This window comes from Syngnathus floridae, chromosome 11, assembly GCF_059516105.1.
Source record: "Syngnathus floridae isolate MCC-2025c chromosome 11, RoL_Sflo_1.0, whole genome shotgun sequence".
In the NCBI taxonomy this organism is placed as follows: Eukaryota; Metazoa; Chordata; class Actinopteri; order Syngnathiformes; family Syngnathidae; genus Syngnathus; species Syngnathus floridae.
Window position 1 is genome coordinate 10,150,847 of NC_142423.1, and position 16,872 is coordinate 10,167,718.

Here is a 16,872-nt window from a genome sequence, read left to right on the forward strand (position 1 = left end):
GCTTGTGCTGCATGCGTTTCTCGTTTGAGGATTGGCTAAATACACGCGATATGATTTTACATTTATCCAATCAGATTCTTCGGACAGGCGGTGCTGTGAAGCGAGCTTCCGCCCGGCTATGCTTGCATAGTGAATAAACCAAGCCAACTTCGCGAATGCCGTAGCGTTACAATGATTACTGGGAAATGTAGTTTTTATTTGTATGAGATACTATGCAGTAGCCATTCTAAAAACTACAACCCACCATTAGTCGGTGACGCGCAATCGCCTTGCATCAGCGTGTGAGCGTGGACCGCACTTACCGGCAAAGTATTAGTCACTTTAGTGTGTTTTAGAGTAGACATTACTCCGAACCGAGTCCTCACTCAAAAGCCAAATGAAGCTGTTTGTTAGCGAAGGTAACCCACACTGTCTAAAAGTGTTAGCTGCTTTAGAAGTAGCTGGACTGCAGTGTGACGTCCAGTACGTCAACCACGAAGGTAAGTAAGGGGAAGCTTTCAAGCATAAATTCGGCTACATTCACAAGAAAAATGTCAGACTTAACTTAAAAACTCGTTTAGAAAGTTCGTGTGTGTTCTTTTGTTGTTTGAGTTGTGTTTTCGTGAAAGTGGCGGTTTTTAGAACCAAGTTAGCTAGCTTGTCAGCTGCCTTCATTGGTTGCTTCTGTCAATCAATGTCAATCATGTGATAATTAGACAGAAGTCTATGACGTCTGTATTCTCGCTTGCATTTTACTATGTGTGCAATTTACAAATATTTTGTTACTTGATTGGCTTTTTATTTTCATAGCTTTACTTTGCTTGCTATTTTTATTTTTTTTAAATAATTTTTTACCTCCACGAAAGAAGTCACAGCTCCCCAAAATTAGATTGGACAGTATGAGAAGAAAGGAGCCCGATAGAAAGCACTCACCCGAGTCTTGTGCGAGTCTTTATGCGTTGTAAAAGCAATGATTTACCTAAATGTTGACAACCTTTCCCCCAAGGCATGTGATTCCAAAGAACAAATTTGCAAATTTTCAGGCATGAACACACCCTCAACTGTATATCTGACTTTTCATATTACATTGGAGAGGCACCCAATTGGCGAATAAACTGGTTTGACTTGTGTCAGTCATGTAAAAACGCGTTTAAACAACAACATATCAAAATGTTACATGTGGGGAAAAAAACGAGTCAGACAAATATCTGCATTATTATTCATCACCACACCCCTGATAGGACTGCTTGTCCCAGATGTTTGCTGTTCCTTCACAGCCAAATCCCAGGAATGATTAAGCCGCCACCATCTGGCATACTGTTGTGCTATATGGAAAATTAAGCACGTGCAGTTTCTCTTAACAATTTAAAGAAGACAGCAGGAGTGTTTTACTAATTTAAGACAGCTCTCAGGTGTTTACATAACTGATATCCTGTTGACAATATTCTCGAAGGATCAAGTATCATATAAAATTTTACATGCCCTGTATTTTGTTGCGTTGTAATTACCCTGTTTAAAAGCGATGGCCCAGTTTTATGCAAATGAGCAACATTGCATCTTGCCCCATAAACTGCTGAGCCAATAACTTGTCCAGCTTTCATTACAATGATAACTTGAGGCTAAGCCTGAGTCGTGTTACTAGGGTGTCTTCTACTTGCAGGAACATGCGTAGATGCCTGTAAAGTTGTAAGCACTTTCCACTCGTGGAGGCATCAGTTTATGGAAGCGTCACCAAACAAATAATCCTTACTGTGTTGACAACTTATCCAAGCAATTTAATAGATGGCAGTTATCAGAAGCTAGCACCTCGCAGCAAAATAAGTCAGTGGAGATCTGATTATACTTTTAGTTTGATATGATTAAAAACAAGGGGATTGCATCTAAGCTTGGCTGAATTCAAGAAATTCCACTTTTTCTCTTTTGATTATTATTTTTTTTTTTTTTAGAGAAACCTGTGCCCTTCCTGAGTCGTCCATGTTTACCAGCCCTGCTCCTTCCAAATGGACAACACCTTTTCAGTCCCAATGCCATATGCCGGTCAGTCATGTGCAGTTCTCGCTGCAAAGTAGATTCATTCTTCATGCTTGTATCTGTCATTTTCTTAGATACATGTTTGAAGTGAGCGGACAAGAGTGCAACGAGGCTTGTGATCAATGGCTCGAATGGGAAGCCACAGAGCTCCAGGTACGCTGTTTTACAAAGCACTAAATCCCCAGAAAGTGTGCTGTTGCTGGCAGTGGTGTTTTAAATTGTTTAATAATAATCATTCAATTGTGCTCTCAGACCCAGCAAAGAGAGAGAGATTCTCTCTGCTGTAATTATTGTCTGCTTTCTGCAGCCTGACTTGCTTCAGGCCCTTCATCTGGCGGTGCTTCAGGGCAAAGAATCAGAGGCCACCCAAGTCCTCGCAGGGCCCCTCAGATACTTGGACCAAAGCTTGACCAAGGGGGCCTCGCCTTTTTTAACTGGGGTACAACAAGCCAAACCTTCTTTCAGATCAAAGATTTGCCTCTATTTTGAAATATACTGTTTAAAAAAAAAAGGTATCAGTACAATACTAACTGTTAAATAATATATATATATTTTTTTTGGTTTGTGTCAGGATGTCCTTTCGCTCGCTGATCTTGTTGTGTGTGCTGCACTGCATCCGATTTTGTCCGCACCATCGCTCGCCTCAGGTGAGAATTCACAGTGTGTGTATTTCAAATTAGGTCATGCTCATGATCGCCCTCAGAGCGATTGTAAAATGTTTGATTTAGATGTTACTTCACCATTGATGGCTCTTAAAAGTTTAATCATTGACTTTTGTTAGCCATGCTTTTCCCTTACTTAAATATACATGTTCTTTTTCCAAGTCTGTTTCATCTTCCCACGTCCTGCTTTTCCCAGGAGAACCCAAGTCTGTGAGGGTTTGGTTCGACCGTGTGGCCGCCTCACAGAGTTGCGTGTCGGCCTCTCACAAAGTGCTGCAGGGGAAAGGCCTGCAGGCAATGAAGAGCTTCATGCAGAGGCAGCCTGCGCCGCAGAGCGGCCAGTGCAAAGGCGGCACACAGCCATGCAACAACGGCCCTGCTGAGGTACGTATCAAACTTAAAGGAGTCGGAGTAGAGGCTCTGTCGGAATTGAAAAGGTGTATTTTCCAAATGTATTTGTTTAGGATGAGGAAGGGGAACGTGTGGTGTCACAGGAAGAGATGGAAGCTGCTGCTGTCACCTGGGGCAAGGGTTTAAATGCATCCGCTGCAGCCACGAAAAGACTCCACCCAATGTATGGTATTATATTTCTTACACGATTCTCCTAGATTAATATAATTAACATTCTCTTTTTTTTCTTCAGTCTGCCGCAGGAGGGCAAACGAAACATCCTGTTGACCAGCGCTTTGCCCTATGTCAACAACGTACCCCACCTGGGCAACATCATTGGCTGCGTTCTCAGTGCTGACGTCTTCTCCAGGTGCCCGAGAGGGAGAAAGTGTCCTCGGTTTATGATTGTTTTGACAAATTACCTTCTTCTACAAGGTATGGCCGACTGCGAGGCTGGAACGCGTTGTTCGTTTGCGGCACAGACGAATACGGCACGGCCACAGAAAACAAAGCCCGTGAGGAAGGCTTGACGCCGCAGCAGATCTGCGACAAATACCACGCCATACACGCCAGCATCTACCAGTGGTTCCAGATCGATTTCGACTTCTTCGGCAGGACCACCACCGAGAAGCAGACGGAGTAAGTTACAAGCAGGGTTTAGAGAGTGGTCCTAAAAAAATGAAAAGGCAAACATGTACACGATTATGTAAACTATTACAGCAATCTCGATCAGATTATAATGTTGAACGTCTAGTCCTCCTAAACCATAAAATCTACTTAATAACTGAATCACTCTCAGAGCAATGATGCAGTCTGCCACTTCTACAAGCTACTGCACTTTTTTATTTGTCTTTCTCCATTGTCTTCAAATGTTGCTGCAATTCCTCTGGTGGCAGATAAACTTGCTCTGTACAGCAACATTGTGAACCAGCGAGACCCTTTTTCTTCCACCAAGAGCAGATGTATCCATTTGCAAGAGAACCACAAAAGACATCAGGCGCTATGTGAAGTAGAAAACCGCCCACAGACTTAAAGACCAAAGTGGATTCATGTAAAGAGGTTTCATATTTTCATCCAACCACAAGTTTACCCCCCCACCACCACCTCCCGCACCAATAACGTTTTAATGATCGCCAGTGCAAAGCCTTTTATATTTCTTGAATGTTTTCTGTCTGTCACAATAGTGAGCCACTGTCTTACTCGGGGGGATTCACTGTCCGCGTTGTCATTAGTTGGAATTTCTTCTCAACTATCTTTCCAACTTTTTGTTACTTAGGATTGCCCAAAATATTTTTTGGAGACTTCACAAAAATGGCTTCCTGGTTGAAGACACAGTGGAGCAGCTACGCTGCGAGAAATGCCAGCGTTTCCTGGCCGACCGCTTTGTAGAAGGCACATGCCCTCACTGCAACTACCCGGACGCTCGCGGCGACCAGTGCGACAAGTGCGGGCGACTCATCAATGCTGTGGAACTCAAGGTGACCTCAATTGTGATAACTTTGAGATTACTTATGAAGTAAGATCGACCTCTTGCTGTATTCCGACTAAAGCTATTGTTTCTTCCCTGAAACTGTATTTGCTTTATCTACAGATGACCCCAGCCTTATAGAAAAGTATGGATCCATGTATTTAATGAAGCTATGTCTGTCTGTCCCCTTTAGGCACCTCACTGTAAAGTCTGCGGACAGACTCCGGTCATCCGCTCCTCCAAACATCTTTTCCTGGATCTGCCAAAGGTACACAGTCAGAGACTTCCATTTTGTTTCAAGTTTCTGAATTGACACAGCATGAGCACTGTAAATCTGTAGATGTTTTTGTTTGTGTTCCCAGTTAGAGCCTCAGTTAGAGCAGTGGCTGGACAAGACCACCAGCAGCGGAGACTGGACGGCGAATGCCAAACAGATCACTCGCTCCTGGCTCAGGGATGGACTCAAACCTCGTTGCATCACCAGAGACCTGCGATGGGGAACACCAGTACCTCACCCAGACTTTCAAGAAAAGGTCAGCGTTGTTTCTGACTAGGGCTGGACTTAAAACTGCAGCTCCAAGTGGCCAATTCCATTTTAATGCAGATTTGTATCCACATTTGACAGAGTCCTGACTGCAATCAAGTTCAATGTGTTTTGTTCCTTTTTCCACTTCCATGATGATGCAAATCCTAATTGAGCCACTTGGGAGCAAAAAATCTGACTCAGTTTAACCATGCAGTGTAAATTTAGCCCGTGTGCAAACATAATGTTAGTGTTTGTCTGTCTTCATACACAGTTGTAATTGCGGCCACTCATGGCTCTCTTACCGCTTCTTCAGGTGTTCTACGTGTGGTTCGACGCCCCCATTGGTTATGTTTCTATCACTGCTAACTACACAGACAAATGGGAACAATGGTGGAAGAATCCAAATCAGGTAACACAGTCTAACACACTTTAGAGTTTTTCTTGATTCAGCTAGTCTATGATAAGCTTCTCATTATGTTGCGATGGGAGACAAGACTTTAGATCCTACAGATAAAAAGCAGGAAATATCACGCTGAAATTGTAAGTTAACCAGCTTCTACTTGCTCATTAAAAAGACGCGAGTTCTAACGGATGAATATCAGACAACTCTGCTGTTTGCTGTCATAGGCAACGTCTTCATTCACATCAACTCATATCATCTCTCGCCATCTAAAACCCCAGGATTGAGCTGTGAGAGTGTGTGTGTCAGCGTGTGTTTAGGGTGGAGGGCTGGGAAGAGCTGATAAGTCCTCTTTGAACAGGATGAGCTCACCATGATCTAATATGATGTCATCCTCATGTTGCACTGATGTTTGTTTGCCGCCAGGTGGAGCTCTACAACTTCATGGCCAAGGACAACGTGCCGTTCCACAGTGTGGTGTTTCCCTGCTCCCTCCTAGGAGCTCAGGACAACTATACACTGGTCAATCACTTGATTGCCACTGGTATACATTTATAATTGCTACCATTCATTACTTGATATCATAAATATTTAAAAGTGTGATGAATTATTCATCTCTACAATCACACCGGGCATGTAATAATAATCTGCCTTGTGTGCAGAATATCTGAATTATGAAGACACTAAGTTCTCCAAGAGCCGTGGCGTGGGAGTCTTTGGCGACATGGCTAAGGACACGGGCATCCCGTCCGACGTGTGGCGCTTCTACCTGCTCTACGTGCGTCCCGAGGGACAGGATTCGGCCTTCTCCTGGGCCGACATGGCTCTGAAGAACAACTCGGAGCTGCTCAACAATTTGGGCAATTTCATCAACAGGTTGGTCACTGAAGGGCTGAATTGAGACGTCATCATCGACATGTGATGATGATGAGCAGGTTTATATATATATAAAAAAAAAAAAAAAGCTGCAATTGTAAGCATTAGATGTCAGAGGCTTTGGGAAAATACCACTAAGGAAGAAGGCTCAAACAGATTGTACGCTCAGTGTGGGAGCGGCAGTCTGCCTCCACCGATTAGGTTGAAGTTGAGTGATAAAGGGGACAGAGAAAAAGATAGGACATTGCAGGGCTGGGCAAACTTTTGCATACAAGGTCCAAATTTGATTTAAAATGGACTGATGGGATACATCATTTATAAATGAGGAAAATATAAAAGTACACAAAATATGAAACAGGAGCGTTTGAGTTATCCAGCATCACAGAGCGAGCTTATGTAACTTTTTGGGAAAATACTTTCCTGTTTCATTCAGTCAACGTGAAATCAAAGGGAGAGGAATTTACGTCACTCATCTAGTCCAATTAGGATCTCAAAATGTTGGAGATGTAACAATTTCAACAGATTTTCCCCGCGTTTTGTAAATATGTTTGGGATGGTGTAATATCGTGCCCAATTAGACTGCCTCTTAATGACTTCAAAAAAAAAAAAGATTGGGGTTAAATCCCACATCAAAGATGTTTCCTTCTGAAATTTTTTTTCAAAGCACCTTGATCTTCAAAAATTGTTCTCGAGCAGCAACGGTTGATGCCTAATTGCTTTTAAAACATCTTAAACTGCATCCAGCCGGAGGTGCTTGGCGGTAGACAGTGGCATGAAATCCAGACCTCAAATCTCAATTTGATTAGTGTCAAGATGGTCCACCTTGCCAGCAAAATCACAGGTCAGGCAAAGTTCATTCCACATCAAACCAACATTGCGCATATGACGGACTTGACTTGATTTTGTTTGAGCGAAATGTAGTCAAATACAGGATGGGTGTCTTGCGTCAGATGTGTCAGCCCTTTACCACAAGCATCTCGCTGACACGCGCATTCAACTCAGCTCGATTATATGCAGTGAAGAGGCTCAATGGGAGCGCTGTTATGTTCATTTACATCAGCAGAGTGCATTACACAGAGCAACACAATCTATAATTTATCATCAATTAACGTGGCGGCTAGCAGGCCTCCCCCCCTTATGTAGCACTTTCTCCCCACTGATTCTGAGCTGCCTTTCTCACTCTCTTGATGACCCCTTTCTATTTTTTTTCTGCTTTTCTGTCTTTTTCACCCTCCTTCGACCCCCTCCCCTCAATCCTCTAGAGCCGGCATGTTTGTTTCAAAGTTCTTTGATGGCTGTGTGCCCGCGATGGAGCTGCTGCAGGAAGATAAGAAGCTCCTGGCTTTAGTGGGCTGGGAGCTGCAGCAGTACATACAACTCATGGACAAAGTCAAGTAAGACCACTTGAATTATATTCTGTACATTCAATATGGCACGAGTATCTGCTTTTCCTAGTATGTTTAGTTTTACGATGTTTGAACGTGTGATGGATAACCTTTTTTGCGTGTGGATATTTCACCAGAATCCGTGATGCCCTGAAGCACATCCTCAGCATCTCTCGCCATGGCAACCAGTACATCCAAGTTAATGAACCCTGGAAGAAGATCAAGGGGGGAGATGCAGAATGGTGAGATTTTGATGGCCAACTGTAGGGTTGGACAAATTTGCATATACAGTGCATTTGAGACTCCTTGCTTTGAATCAAGATACAGAAATTGACCATCACTCACCTTTTTTTTTTTTTTTGCATACACACTCATTCAGTCACATTCTAATATCATCCTGAGATTGTGAAATTCAATTTTGGGGGGCCGGTAATAAGAAACTATCATTCCCCCTCAGGCAGCGTGCAGGCACCGTCACTGGCGTGTCCATCAACGTCGCCTGCTTGCTGTCCGTCATGCTGCTGCCCTACATGCCAGCGGTTAGCCAAACCATCAGGGATCAACTCAATGCACCGGAGTCTTGCGTCAGTGCCATGTTGCGTGGCACAGGTGCCTTCACACGCGTCCTTGATGCCGGCCACCACATTGGCACTGTGAGTACAAGTGCGCAGTACACTTTTATACTGACTATAATGTACAATGTATGTGCCCGCACTAGTCTAAAGATATAAAATAAAATATCCAGGAATATCAAAATAAATAATTAGTTACAAGCTGCTCACACTCTCTCAAAATGCTTCAACACCATGCCCCGCCCACTTTTGATGTTGTAGGCAAGACAGCTTGGCAATTCAATGTTGGCAATCTGTCAAGGATACCTTCTTCCAATTGGGGGAATTTCCTTGGAAGCGTTCATCAAAGTACAAGTCCTGGCATTTGCTCGAAATGGCTACGTCAAACTAAAATGGCTGTTCACATTTGAGCATGTGTCTTTGACATTTTTTTGTGCATCCTCTTCTGATAGACGTGACGGCTTTAACTGGTTTTGGTTGAATTCAGAGTTGTACAACCTTTATTGATGTTTTTTTTAATAGGGATTCATTTTACATCTCAGGCTGATTATCCTTTTTAAATGACTCTTTCTTTCTTTCTCCCTTTCAGGTGAGCCCGTTGTTCCAGAAACTGGAAGTTGAGCAGATTGAAGCTTTGAAGAAGAGATTTGGTGGACAACAGGTATGTTGCAGGAAGCAGGTTGACTCTTCTTTTGAGGTGGAAAATAGCAAGTGATGATGTCTAGCCGTGCAAATGGGCCGGGCAGACGGAATACTTGCTTGCAGCATCTCTTTTCAAAAGTGATACACGGCAAATAGACAATAGCTGCTTTGTATTTTATGAATTCATGGGATAGATAAAGAATAATCCTTGTCTAAACCTTCTCGTCAACCGCCTTCATCTAGCCTGAAGATGAACCGGCAAAGAAAAAGGTACCGTTGGTGTTTGCTTGCGAAGCATCCACACGGGTGCTGTCACCGCCGATTACCGCATGCTTTGACTATTACTAGCAAATCATTTGAACGTTCCCTTATCACCGTGAGTCCAGTGCATCCCCACGTCTGTTCATTCATCAGCCGCTCGTGAAATCTCGTCGACACTTTGACTGAGAAGCGCTATTGTCTAAAATTAAGTCAGTCGTCTTTTTGAAACAACATGCCGTATGTTCCGATTGCACCCTCAGACACCGACTCAAAATGCTGTCAGCCCTCCTTCGGCCGCTACCCTGCCCACCCCTGTGATGGATGTGAACGCTGGAGCCGACCCGGAGAAAGCCCGGCAGCTGACGCAGGCTGTGGCTGAGCAGGTAGCCCCGCTGATACATTTATTAATACCAAATCCTACACACCATGGTTGCCCAGCTTTTCTAGGTCAGGATAAAATTAGAAATGGGCTCAAATGTACTAAAATAGGGTGTCCCCCATAAATGTATTAACTCTTTGAGTACTCATACACTGTTATTTTCATTTGGGTGTTTACAGACATTGATACAAGATTAGTGAATTTAAGAAATTATTTTAAATAATGGAGAACTGTCTTCTCCTTTCTATCCCTCGGTCCCGTTCAAGGTGATGTATATGCCAAAGCATCGGCTGAGCTCAACATAATTATGAATGAGTAGGTTTACTGTAAGAATGGGTGGGCCCTTGTTAGTATTTTTTGTTTTTTAAAAATAATGACCGATTCATATTATGTAACTATCAAATCCTACTCATAGCAAATCAAAGTGTTATTCAGTTGTTTTTAATAGACTACATATATCTATTAATATCTTGTAAATGAGTGCCTCTCGGTGCTTGAGTTTCATAATGATCTAATGAAATTGTATTTATAGTTCAGATAACAGATGGATAGTTGGATGGACAGATTTTTGGTTTTGCTTCGTACATGGTACGTAATGTTAATGGAGAGATGGAAATAGAAGTTTGCATGTAATATATGCAAACAACTAGGAAGTTATATGTTTGGTCTTTGCAGTTTTTTTTTTTGTTTGTTTTTTTTAATTTAGCCGCGTTGTCTTTTTCTTTTTCAGGGAGAAAAGGTGCGAGCCCTGAAAGCTCAGAAGGCCGACAAAGCGGCGATTACAGCTGAGGTGTCCAAACTGTTGGAGCTGAAGAAACAGTTGGCTCTGGCAGAGGGCAAGAGCCCTGAACCCACACCTGTCAAGGGCAAGAAAAAGTGAGACTTGCGAGTTATTAAAAAAAAAAAAACACACACAACCAGTGGAGGTGGATAGCAGTAAAAGGGGGGGAAAATGATCGGAAGTGCGATAGCAGGAGATGGGGAACAAGATGTACATGGCGAGATGAGGATGTTAGCCAAAGGCAAAGCCGTGACGGGATCTGAGACAATGCGTTGTTGGCACCGAGGGCTAATGAAATGCTAGGGAGGCCGGCGGGGAAATGAAAACACACAAAGGGAGCCAAATGAATTCTGCTACAGAATGGAGGGATTTGAGAAAAATCCCTACACCAAGAGAAACTGATTTGATACTCACTGCGATACATTGAGCGTACCACGTTCGACTCGCAAGGTGCGCGCTTTAGTGTTTTTATACATCGTTTAAAAAAAAGAAAACTTTTATTAACAGCTGAAAATATGGCCTCTACTTAATTTCCTGTCAATCATGTGCACATAATAAAAACAAAAACATGTATTAAGAAAATGAATTTTCTTTTATTGCAAATTTGGGATTACAGTGATGTATTAGAAATACTAACGTACAGAAAAAAAAACATGCATTATCCATATAGAATAAACAATTTAGGTGACATTCTGAATAAGAAAGTAGAAAGGAACTGTACACATTTGTACAGTAAACGTTTTTAGCGTAATATAAAAATAGCATGTGGATATACCACAAATAAGTCACCTGTAGAAAGTTTAGCTGGGCGCAAGATTGCAACCTTCTGTATTTTAAATACACATACAGACAAGCGACGGCGTATAAAAAAAGCAAAAAAAAAAAAAAAAAAGGTTCGATTCTCAAAGTGAGGGGACATATTCAAAACATTCCTGAGCTCCTCTCTCTCCACAAATGGGGGCAAATAATCTCTGCTAGCCATATTGCAGCCCTTTTAATGAGTTACAATTTATTGCAGGAAGGGACAACAATGGAATACCCTCAACTAAATTCCTTTCTATCCAACATACAAATCAAACTCTTCCTAAAGGTTGTTACAAACCTTGCGATCACTGATATGCAATTAAGAGCTTGCTGTTCTTTTGCATTTCACATTCTTTGTCTTTCCAGTTTGCCGCAGTCATGTTGCAGCTTTTTCTTTCACTCTGCCTTGACTTTCATCATCTTTTCCAAACATCATAAAAATCTCTTTGGTATTCATACCTTCTGGTCTAAGGAGCATGCACACGCAGACCTTTTCTTCACTTCTGTCTACAAGATCATTTCCTGGTGTTGACAAGTCTCTCGATGAGGGCTCGCCGCGTGCGCTGCACCTCCTCGCCCAGCCTTTCGATCTCCGCTTTCAAGCGCTCGTTCTGCTCCGTCAGCTCCTGCACTTTCCTTTCGTTCTCTTGCTCCCTCTCCTTGCGACTCTTTTTGGCGGACAAGTACGACGTTGACGCACGTTGCTGAGACTGGGAAGAGGCGCCGGGGGACGAGGCGGCGCCGTCAGGCCCCTCGCCCCTCTGCCGCTTGCCCAGGCGCAAGGGCGAGTAGATGGACGGGGATGAGACGGGTGACGACGGGGAAGAGCAGCGCTGAGAAGGTGACTGCGAGGCGGAGGACGAGGAGTAGGATGGCGAATCAGGGACGCAGGGCAACTCTTCGTCGCTGGCTGATGGAGATGCTGGATGGACGCTGTTAACCTGCTGCTGCTGCTGGTGATGGGGATGGTGATGGTAATAATAACCACCGCTCGAATCCAGCATTCCTCCTTCACTCAGGAACTCAAAGAACTCGGGGGGCAGCAGGTCACCGTCGCCACTTCTCGCCTCTGTTTTCCGCTCTTCTGTCTGAGTCAAGCAGGACGAGGAGGAAGATGAAGTGTGATGCAGAGGCTGGGCGTTGTGGATCTGCTCCGTCGCCCTCTGGACACCCTCTCCCCAAGTCTGACCTCCGTCCGTCAGCCACGTCAGGGAGCAACTCTCCAGAACATCCAGGAACTCCGGCTCCTTCTGTAAGTACAAAGCATAAAATCTGACATTCTACGCCATCCTTGTCCAAACAACGGCCCCGGAGGGCACTTGACATCCCACTGCGTGATTTTTATTCGCCTGCCACATATTCTAATTCCACATTCAAAGATAGCCCACATAACAGATCAATGTTACTAAACATAACACTTCGGATATTAAGATGTTAAAAAATAATTAAAATTTTTGAAATATTTTACGCTTAAAATACAGCTTTTATTTAAATTTATATTTTACAAAAATCTTTTTCTTTATTGGTATAACAAATTTCTTTTTTTTTTTGTTTTATGTCACACAAATAACGGCTTTGTCACCACTATAACCAAATGGAGATTTGCGCCCCCCCCCCCTTTTTTTTTTTTTAAAGTGTTTAGCATTTTAACATAGGACACATTTAGTATCGTTAGGCTAGAGACTTAATTGTATTTTTAACTTTGTGTTGGAATAATGAAAAAAAAAATACCCACATCTTGGCTTAAATATGTGAGTTTTCTTTGTGTAGATTCTCAGCCAGCCGCAAAGATTGAACTGAGTCTCGTTTGACTCAAAAAAAACAGGCAATTATCATTATTACACAAATGTTTAAGCATGTTTCATAAATTCAATTTTAAAGCAGCTGCCCTCACAACCTAACCCTGCATACGCAATATTAAATAAAATAGATGGATTATTTCCTCAGTGGCCACCCTCCGCCACCGCCTATCCTTGTATTTGATGCCTGAGTGAAAATCTTGGACACTATTGTTCCACAAGTAACACGCAGATATTCAGTTTTTTTCCTTCTTCATTGTGTGTGACCATTCAGGTCCCTACGGTTTCAGCTACTGACCTCGCTGTACGAGGGGGCGCGCGCCAGCTTTGCCCCTCCCGCGTCCGAGCCCAGGATGTCTTGCAGGTCCTCATACCACGCCTCCAACTCTGCGCCACACAGCGGCCCCACACCAGGGGGGTACGGCGGGGGCAGATGCAGCCACTCGGCAGTCATCTTGCCAGTCAACTCGCAACGCACTCCACACTAGGTCACACGCTTCAAACGGGACCTGACGGCACGAGAGAGAGCAAGCACAATGGTGAAATGGCAAGTTTTCTACTTTTGGAATTCAAGTGGGAATAATTTGAGTGTGTGAATTCAAAAGTGAATTTAATTGAAAATTGAGGCGATACGTAGTTGTGACAAGATGAAAATGCATGTAAAGAAATTCGAATTCAAAGTAAATTGAACTACATTTTATTTTAAAGATGCAAAAAGACTTACTTTTAAGATAAATCTGAGCTAAAAGATACAAAATATGGAAAAAATACACCAGCACAGTCAGGTCAATTACTGGTAATTTGAAATTTAAAAGCTACACTTATTAGAAAGTGCACATTCAATTCAAAAGAAACCAGCAAAAACAAAAATCAACAAACATTTGTTAAAAATTCAAAATGTTAAAAACATGACAAGCATTCAAGTAAAATGATATTGAACATTAAAGCTACATTAATGAATAGTTAAAATGCAAATGTATAAACTACATACGCACGTCACCGTCAAATAAAATTGAAAATTAAAGCGTATATGAACTTAAAAATGGACAATGCATGTCTAAATCAAATGGGAAAACAATTGTCAACTTCATTAGAAAGCATAAATTTACCTTTAGAAGGACTCCCTTAATCAAGTCTGCAAATCGGTTTGAGATATTTTTCCCCTACAAATCTGGAAGAAAAAAAGGGTTAAAGTTGGCTTTAATAACTGGCAAGAAAAAAGACAACTTTATGTAACCAAAGGCAAGACATTCTTAACCTGAACGCTAAACAAAGACCGAGCGGCTCTCAACTGCGCCCCCTGCGTCCAAAGCGCGAAACAACACGCTTCGTAATCGATAAACAAGATGAGAACAACGGTGATGAGACTTTGATTTCAACCGCACAGCCGTGACAGTCGTTTCTCTCGCTCGCCTTAAACGCGAGTTAAAGCCACAACCGAAAATCTCACCAATAAAACCGAGATAATTAGATTTTTTTCCGTGATATACTTAAAAGAAATGATTTTACTTTAGATGACATTCCGTTTTGACGCTGCCAAAAAATGACACCAAATTCACGTGTCCTCCACAGGGCGGCATGTCATTTTAGTGACTTTCAATTGTTACATTCTTTAGTTGTGTTAAAAATGTCATAAAGGTATTTAATTTTTGATTTTGTCAAGTCCTGTTGAATTGACCGCTTTACGAGCCAAGACAATTACGTCATGGAAAGAAAAAAAAAACGTAGCGGTTCAATGGGCAAAACTAAAGAAAACGCCAAGACGGAAAAAAATCGGCAAAGTCGAAAAGTTGAATTTTACTGAGTTAGGCGACAACATTGAAATATTTAATTTTAGTAGATTGAAATACTTAATTTTGGTAAGTTTCAAAGTTGTTTGTTAATGACGTTGGCTTTGAAATCAATCAAATGAAATATACTTTGCAATTGTCACAACATTTCTCAAGTATGAATGACATGCATAAGTATAATCAATTGTCTTTTCAAGTGACTCATGCGATCGCGCGTCAAAGTTCAAACTTGGCGAGTCTGCGACATCTAAAAAAAATGGCAGTCTTGTATAATGTAAATAGTGACGATTGCAATAAATGTCATTTTGAAAATATATCATTTTTTAACGGGCAAAAAAAGTTTTCCCCGTTAGATTTGGTACGTCGCCAAGACTTGGGAAAAACCCCTTAAATAAAAAACAACTAAACGTCAAAAGTTGTCACTTACCCTTTTCCTTTTATTTGTTCGCCGTCTCGACTGTCGCTGGTTCGAATGTAGATGTTTTAGTGAGAATGGATGATGGCTCATGTTAACCATTGTTCAACACTTGACAGCCGAATGTGCTTAAACGGAAATTCCCGGCAGCGTTTATAAGGAGCGAGGCCAACCGAACTATGTCAGGCGACGCGGGTCTACCGTGTGACGTCAATGTGTGGCGTACAAACGGGCCAATTAGAAGCACGAAAGTAATCAGTTTTCCTTGACGACATCCAATGAGGCTGGCAGAGATTCGAGCAGGGAGGTCGGCTCTGGTTTGGCAAGCACGGTTGAGTGCGCTCCCCATTGTCTGTATAGTTTGTACGAGGCGCAGTTGTGATGCAGTCATAAGACGGCCAGGACGAATTTGGGGCGTAAGGGAGTCACATGAAAGGAATGATGCAATGCTTGGCAACCAGTTTCTAGCTGGGGATAACACCGGCGGAATCCGAACATGTTTTATTAAATAGCGTTGCCTCGAAAAAAAAAATACATCTAAAAATATACATATATGCACGACGAGCCAATGTCGAAGAATTGTCGTTTGATATATAAAGCCGTGGCGTTCCACGCCCACTCATCTTTTTGATTTTCTACGTCACATACGAAAAAATGGTACTCGTAAACTCGAGTGGCTTGTATCGAGTGGACCATTCGGCGTTTGTATTGTCTCAGATGATGGACATGTAAACAACACACGTTTGGGGCTTTAAATCTTCGTCACGTCGCGGGAACGCGCGCGCGCGCTTCAGATAACTTCCGGAATGGTATCAAAACAAGCGGCCACGCGCCTTTTTCAACTCAGAACGACGAAACTCGTACTCACTGTGATGATATATTAGTTTTGTGGATATTCAACTGGCGTTTCAGTTATTCTATTCAGTTTTTACTTTTTTTGAATGACTTGCAATAAATGTCTTGAATTTAAAAAAAAGCCAGACAGACTCCGAAATCACTGCCAACTCAAGAAAATGCAGTTAATCGGGCAATAAGAGGAAGACTGGCCAAGCCAATCACTAATCTTAAACCCAAGAGAGCATGCATTATGTCTGCTTAAAGGGAGACTGAATGACAATCTCATTTTATAATTATTCACACGAGCACACACATAAATTAAGTGCAAAGACAGACATTTAATCTAAAATGAAAGATGAAATCACTTATGAAGATAATTCAGTGTAACCCCATATTACTCATTTTCACTAAATCACAGATTTGTAAAAAAAAAAAGAAAAGAAAAATCACCCTTTCTCATAATTTTTCCATACCTTGTCGCTTTCTTTTCCTGCATTCTGTTGCTTTTATTTCTTCCCCTCTTTTAAGATGAAGGCAGCTGCTTGGGGGCTGTACCCTTCCTTTCTTTCATCCTTCATTATTTTTCTCCTTTCTCCCTCTCATCCTCCCTTTGCACCTTTTGTCCATTATCCTACCTTTATTTCCCTCCTTTCATTAGTTCCCTCCTTCATCTTTCTTTTCACCCTTCTGGTCTTTCCTTACTTTCTTTACTTCATTCTCCATTGTCCCAGAGCTGTAAAGTATATATACATACATACACACATATATACATGTATACACACACACACACTATTAAACAAATATGATGCAACAATCTGACAAATGTTTATTGTAGCACTTGTGGGGTAAATGCTTTTATTTATAACTATGTATTT

General features: G+C 42.1%; 2 protein-coding genes across 3 annotated transcripts; one reads left to right on the forward strand and one right to left on the reverse strand.

Moving 5' to 3' along the window:
• Window positions 1-154: 154 nt before the first annotated feature.
• On the forward strand, window positions 155-10,934 carry mars1 (methionyl-tRNA synthetase 1). Of its 2 annotated transcripts, XM_088390248.1 has the most exons (22): window positions 155-479; window positions 1,926-2,016; window positions 2,085-2,163; window positions 2,318-2,449; window positions 2,582-2,657; window positions 2,869-3,056; window positions 3,137-3,246; window positions 3,316-3,432; window positions 3,498-3,701; window positions 4,339-4,540; window positions 4,724-4,798; window positions 4,893-5,063; window positions 5,370-5,465; window positions 5,883-6,000; window positions 6,119-6,332; window positions 7,595-7,726; window positions 7,855-7,959; window positions 8,175-8,370; window positions 8,879-8,950; window positions 9,175-9,201; window positions 9,453-9,575; window positions 10,302-10,934. In XM_088390248.1, exons 1-22 carry the CDS (start codon window positions 377-379, stop codon window positions 10,449-10,451), a joined length of 2,781 nt encoding a protein of 926 aa, XP_088246374.1. In that variant the 5' UTR covers window positions 155-376; the 3' UTR covers window positions 10,452-10,934. The 2 variants fall into 2 exon arrangements, with proteins under 2 accessions (XP_088246374.1, XP_088246375.1); XM_088390249.1 differs by lacking the exon at window positions 9,175-9,201 and having other exon boundaries at window positions 157-479.
• On the reverse strand, window positions 10,926-15,325 carry ddit3 (DNA-damage-inducible transcript 3). Its single transcript, XM_088390254.1, has 4 exons — window positions 15,173-15,325; window positions 14,065-14,126; window positions 13,254-13,464; window positions 10,926-12,406 (listed from the first exon to the last, which is right to left on the reverse strand). Exons 3-4 carry the CDS (start codon window positions 13,407-13,409, stop codon window positions 11,672-11,674), a joined length of 891 nt encoding a protein of 296 aa, XP_088246380.1. The 5' UTR covers window positions 13,410-13,464; window positions 14,065-14,126; window positions 15,173-15,325; the 3' UTR covers window positions 10,926-11,671.
• Between the last annotated feature and the right edge of the window lie 1,547 nt (window positions 15,326-16,872).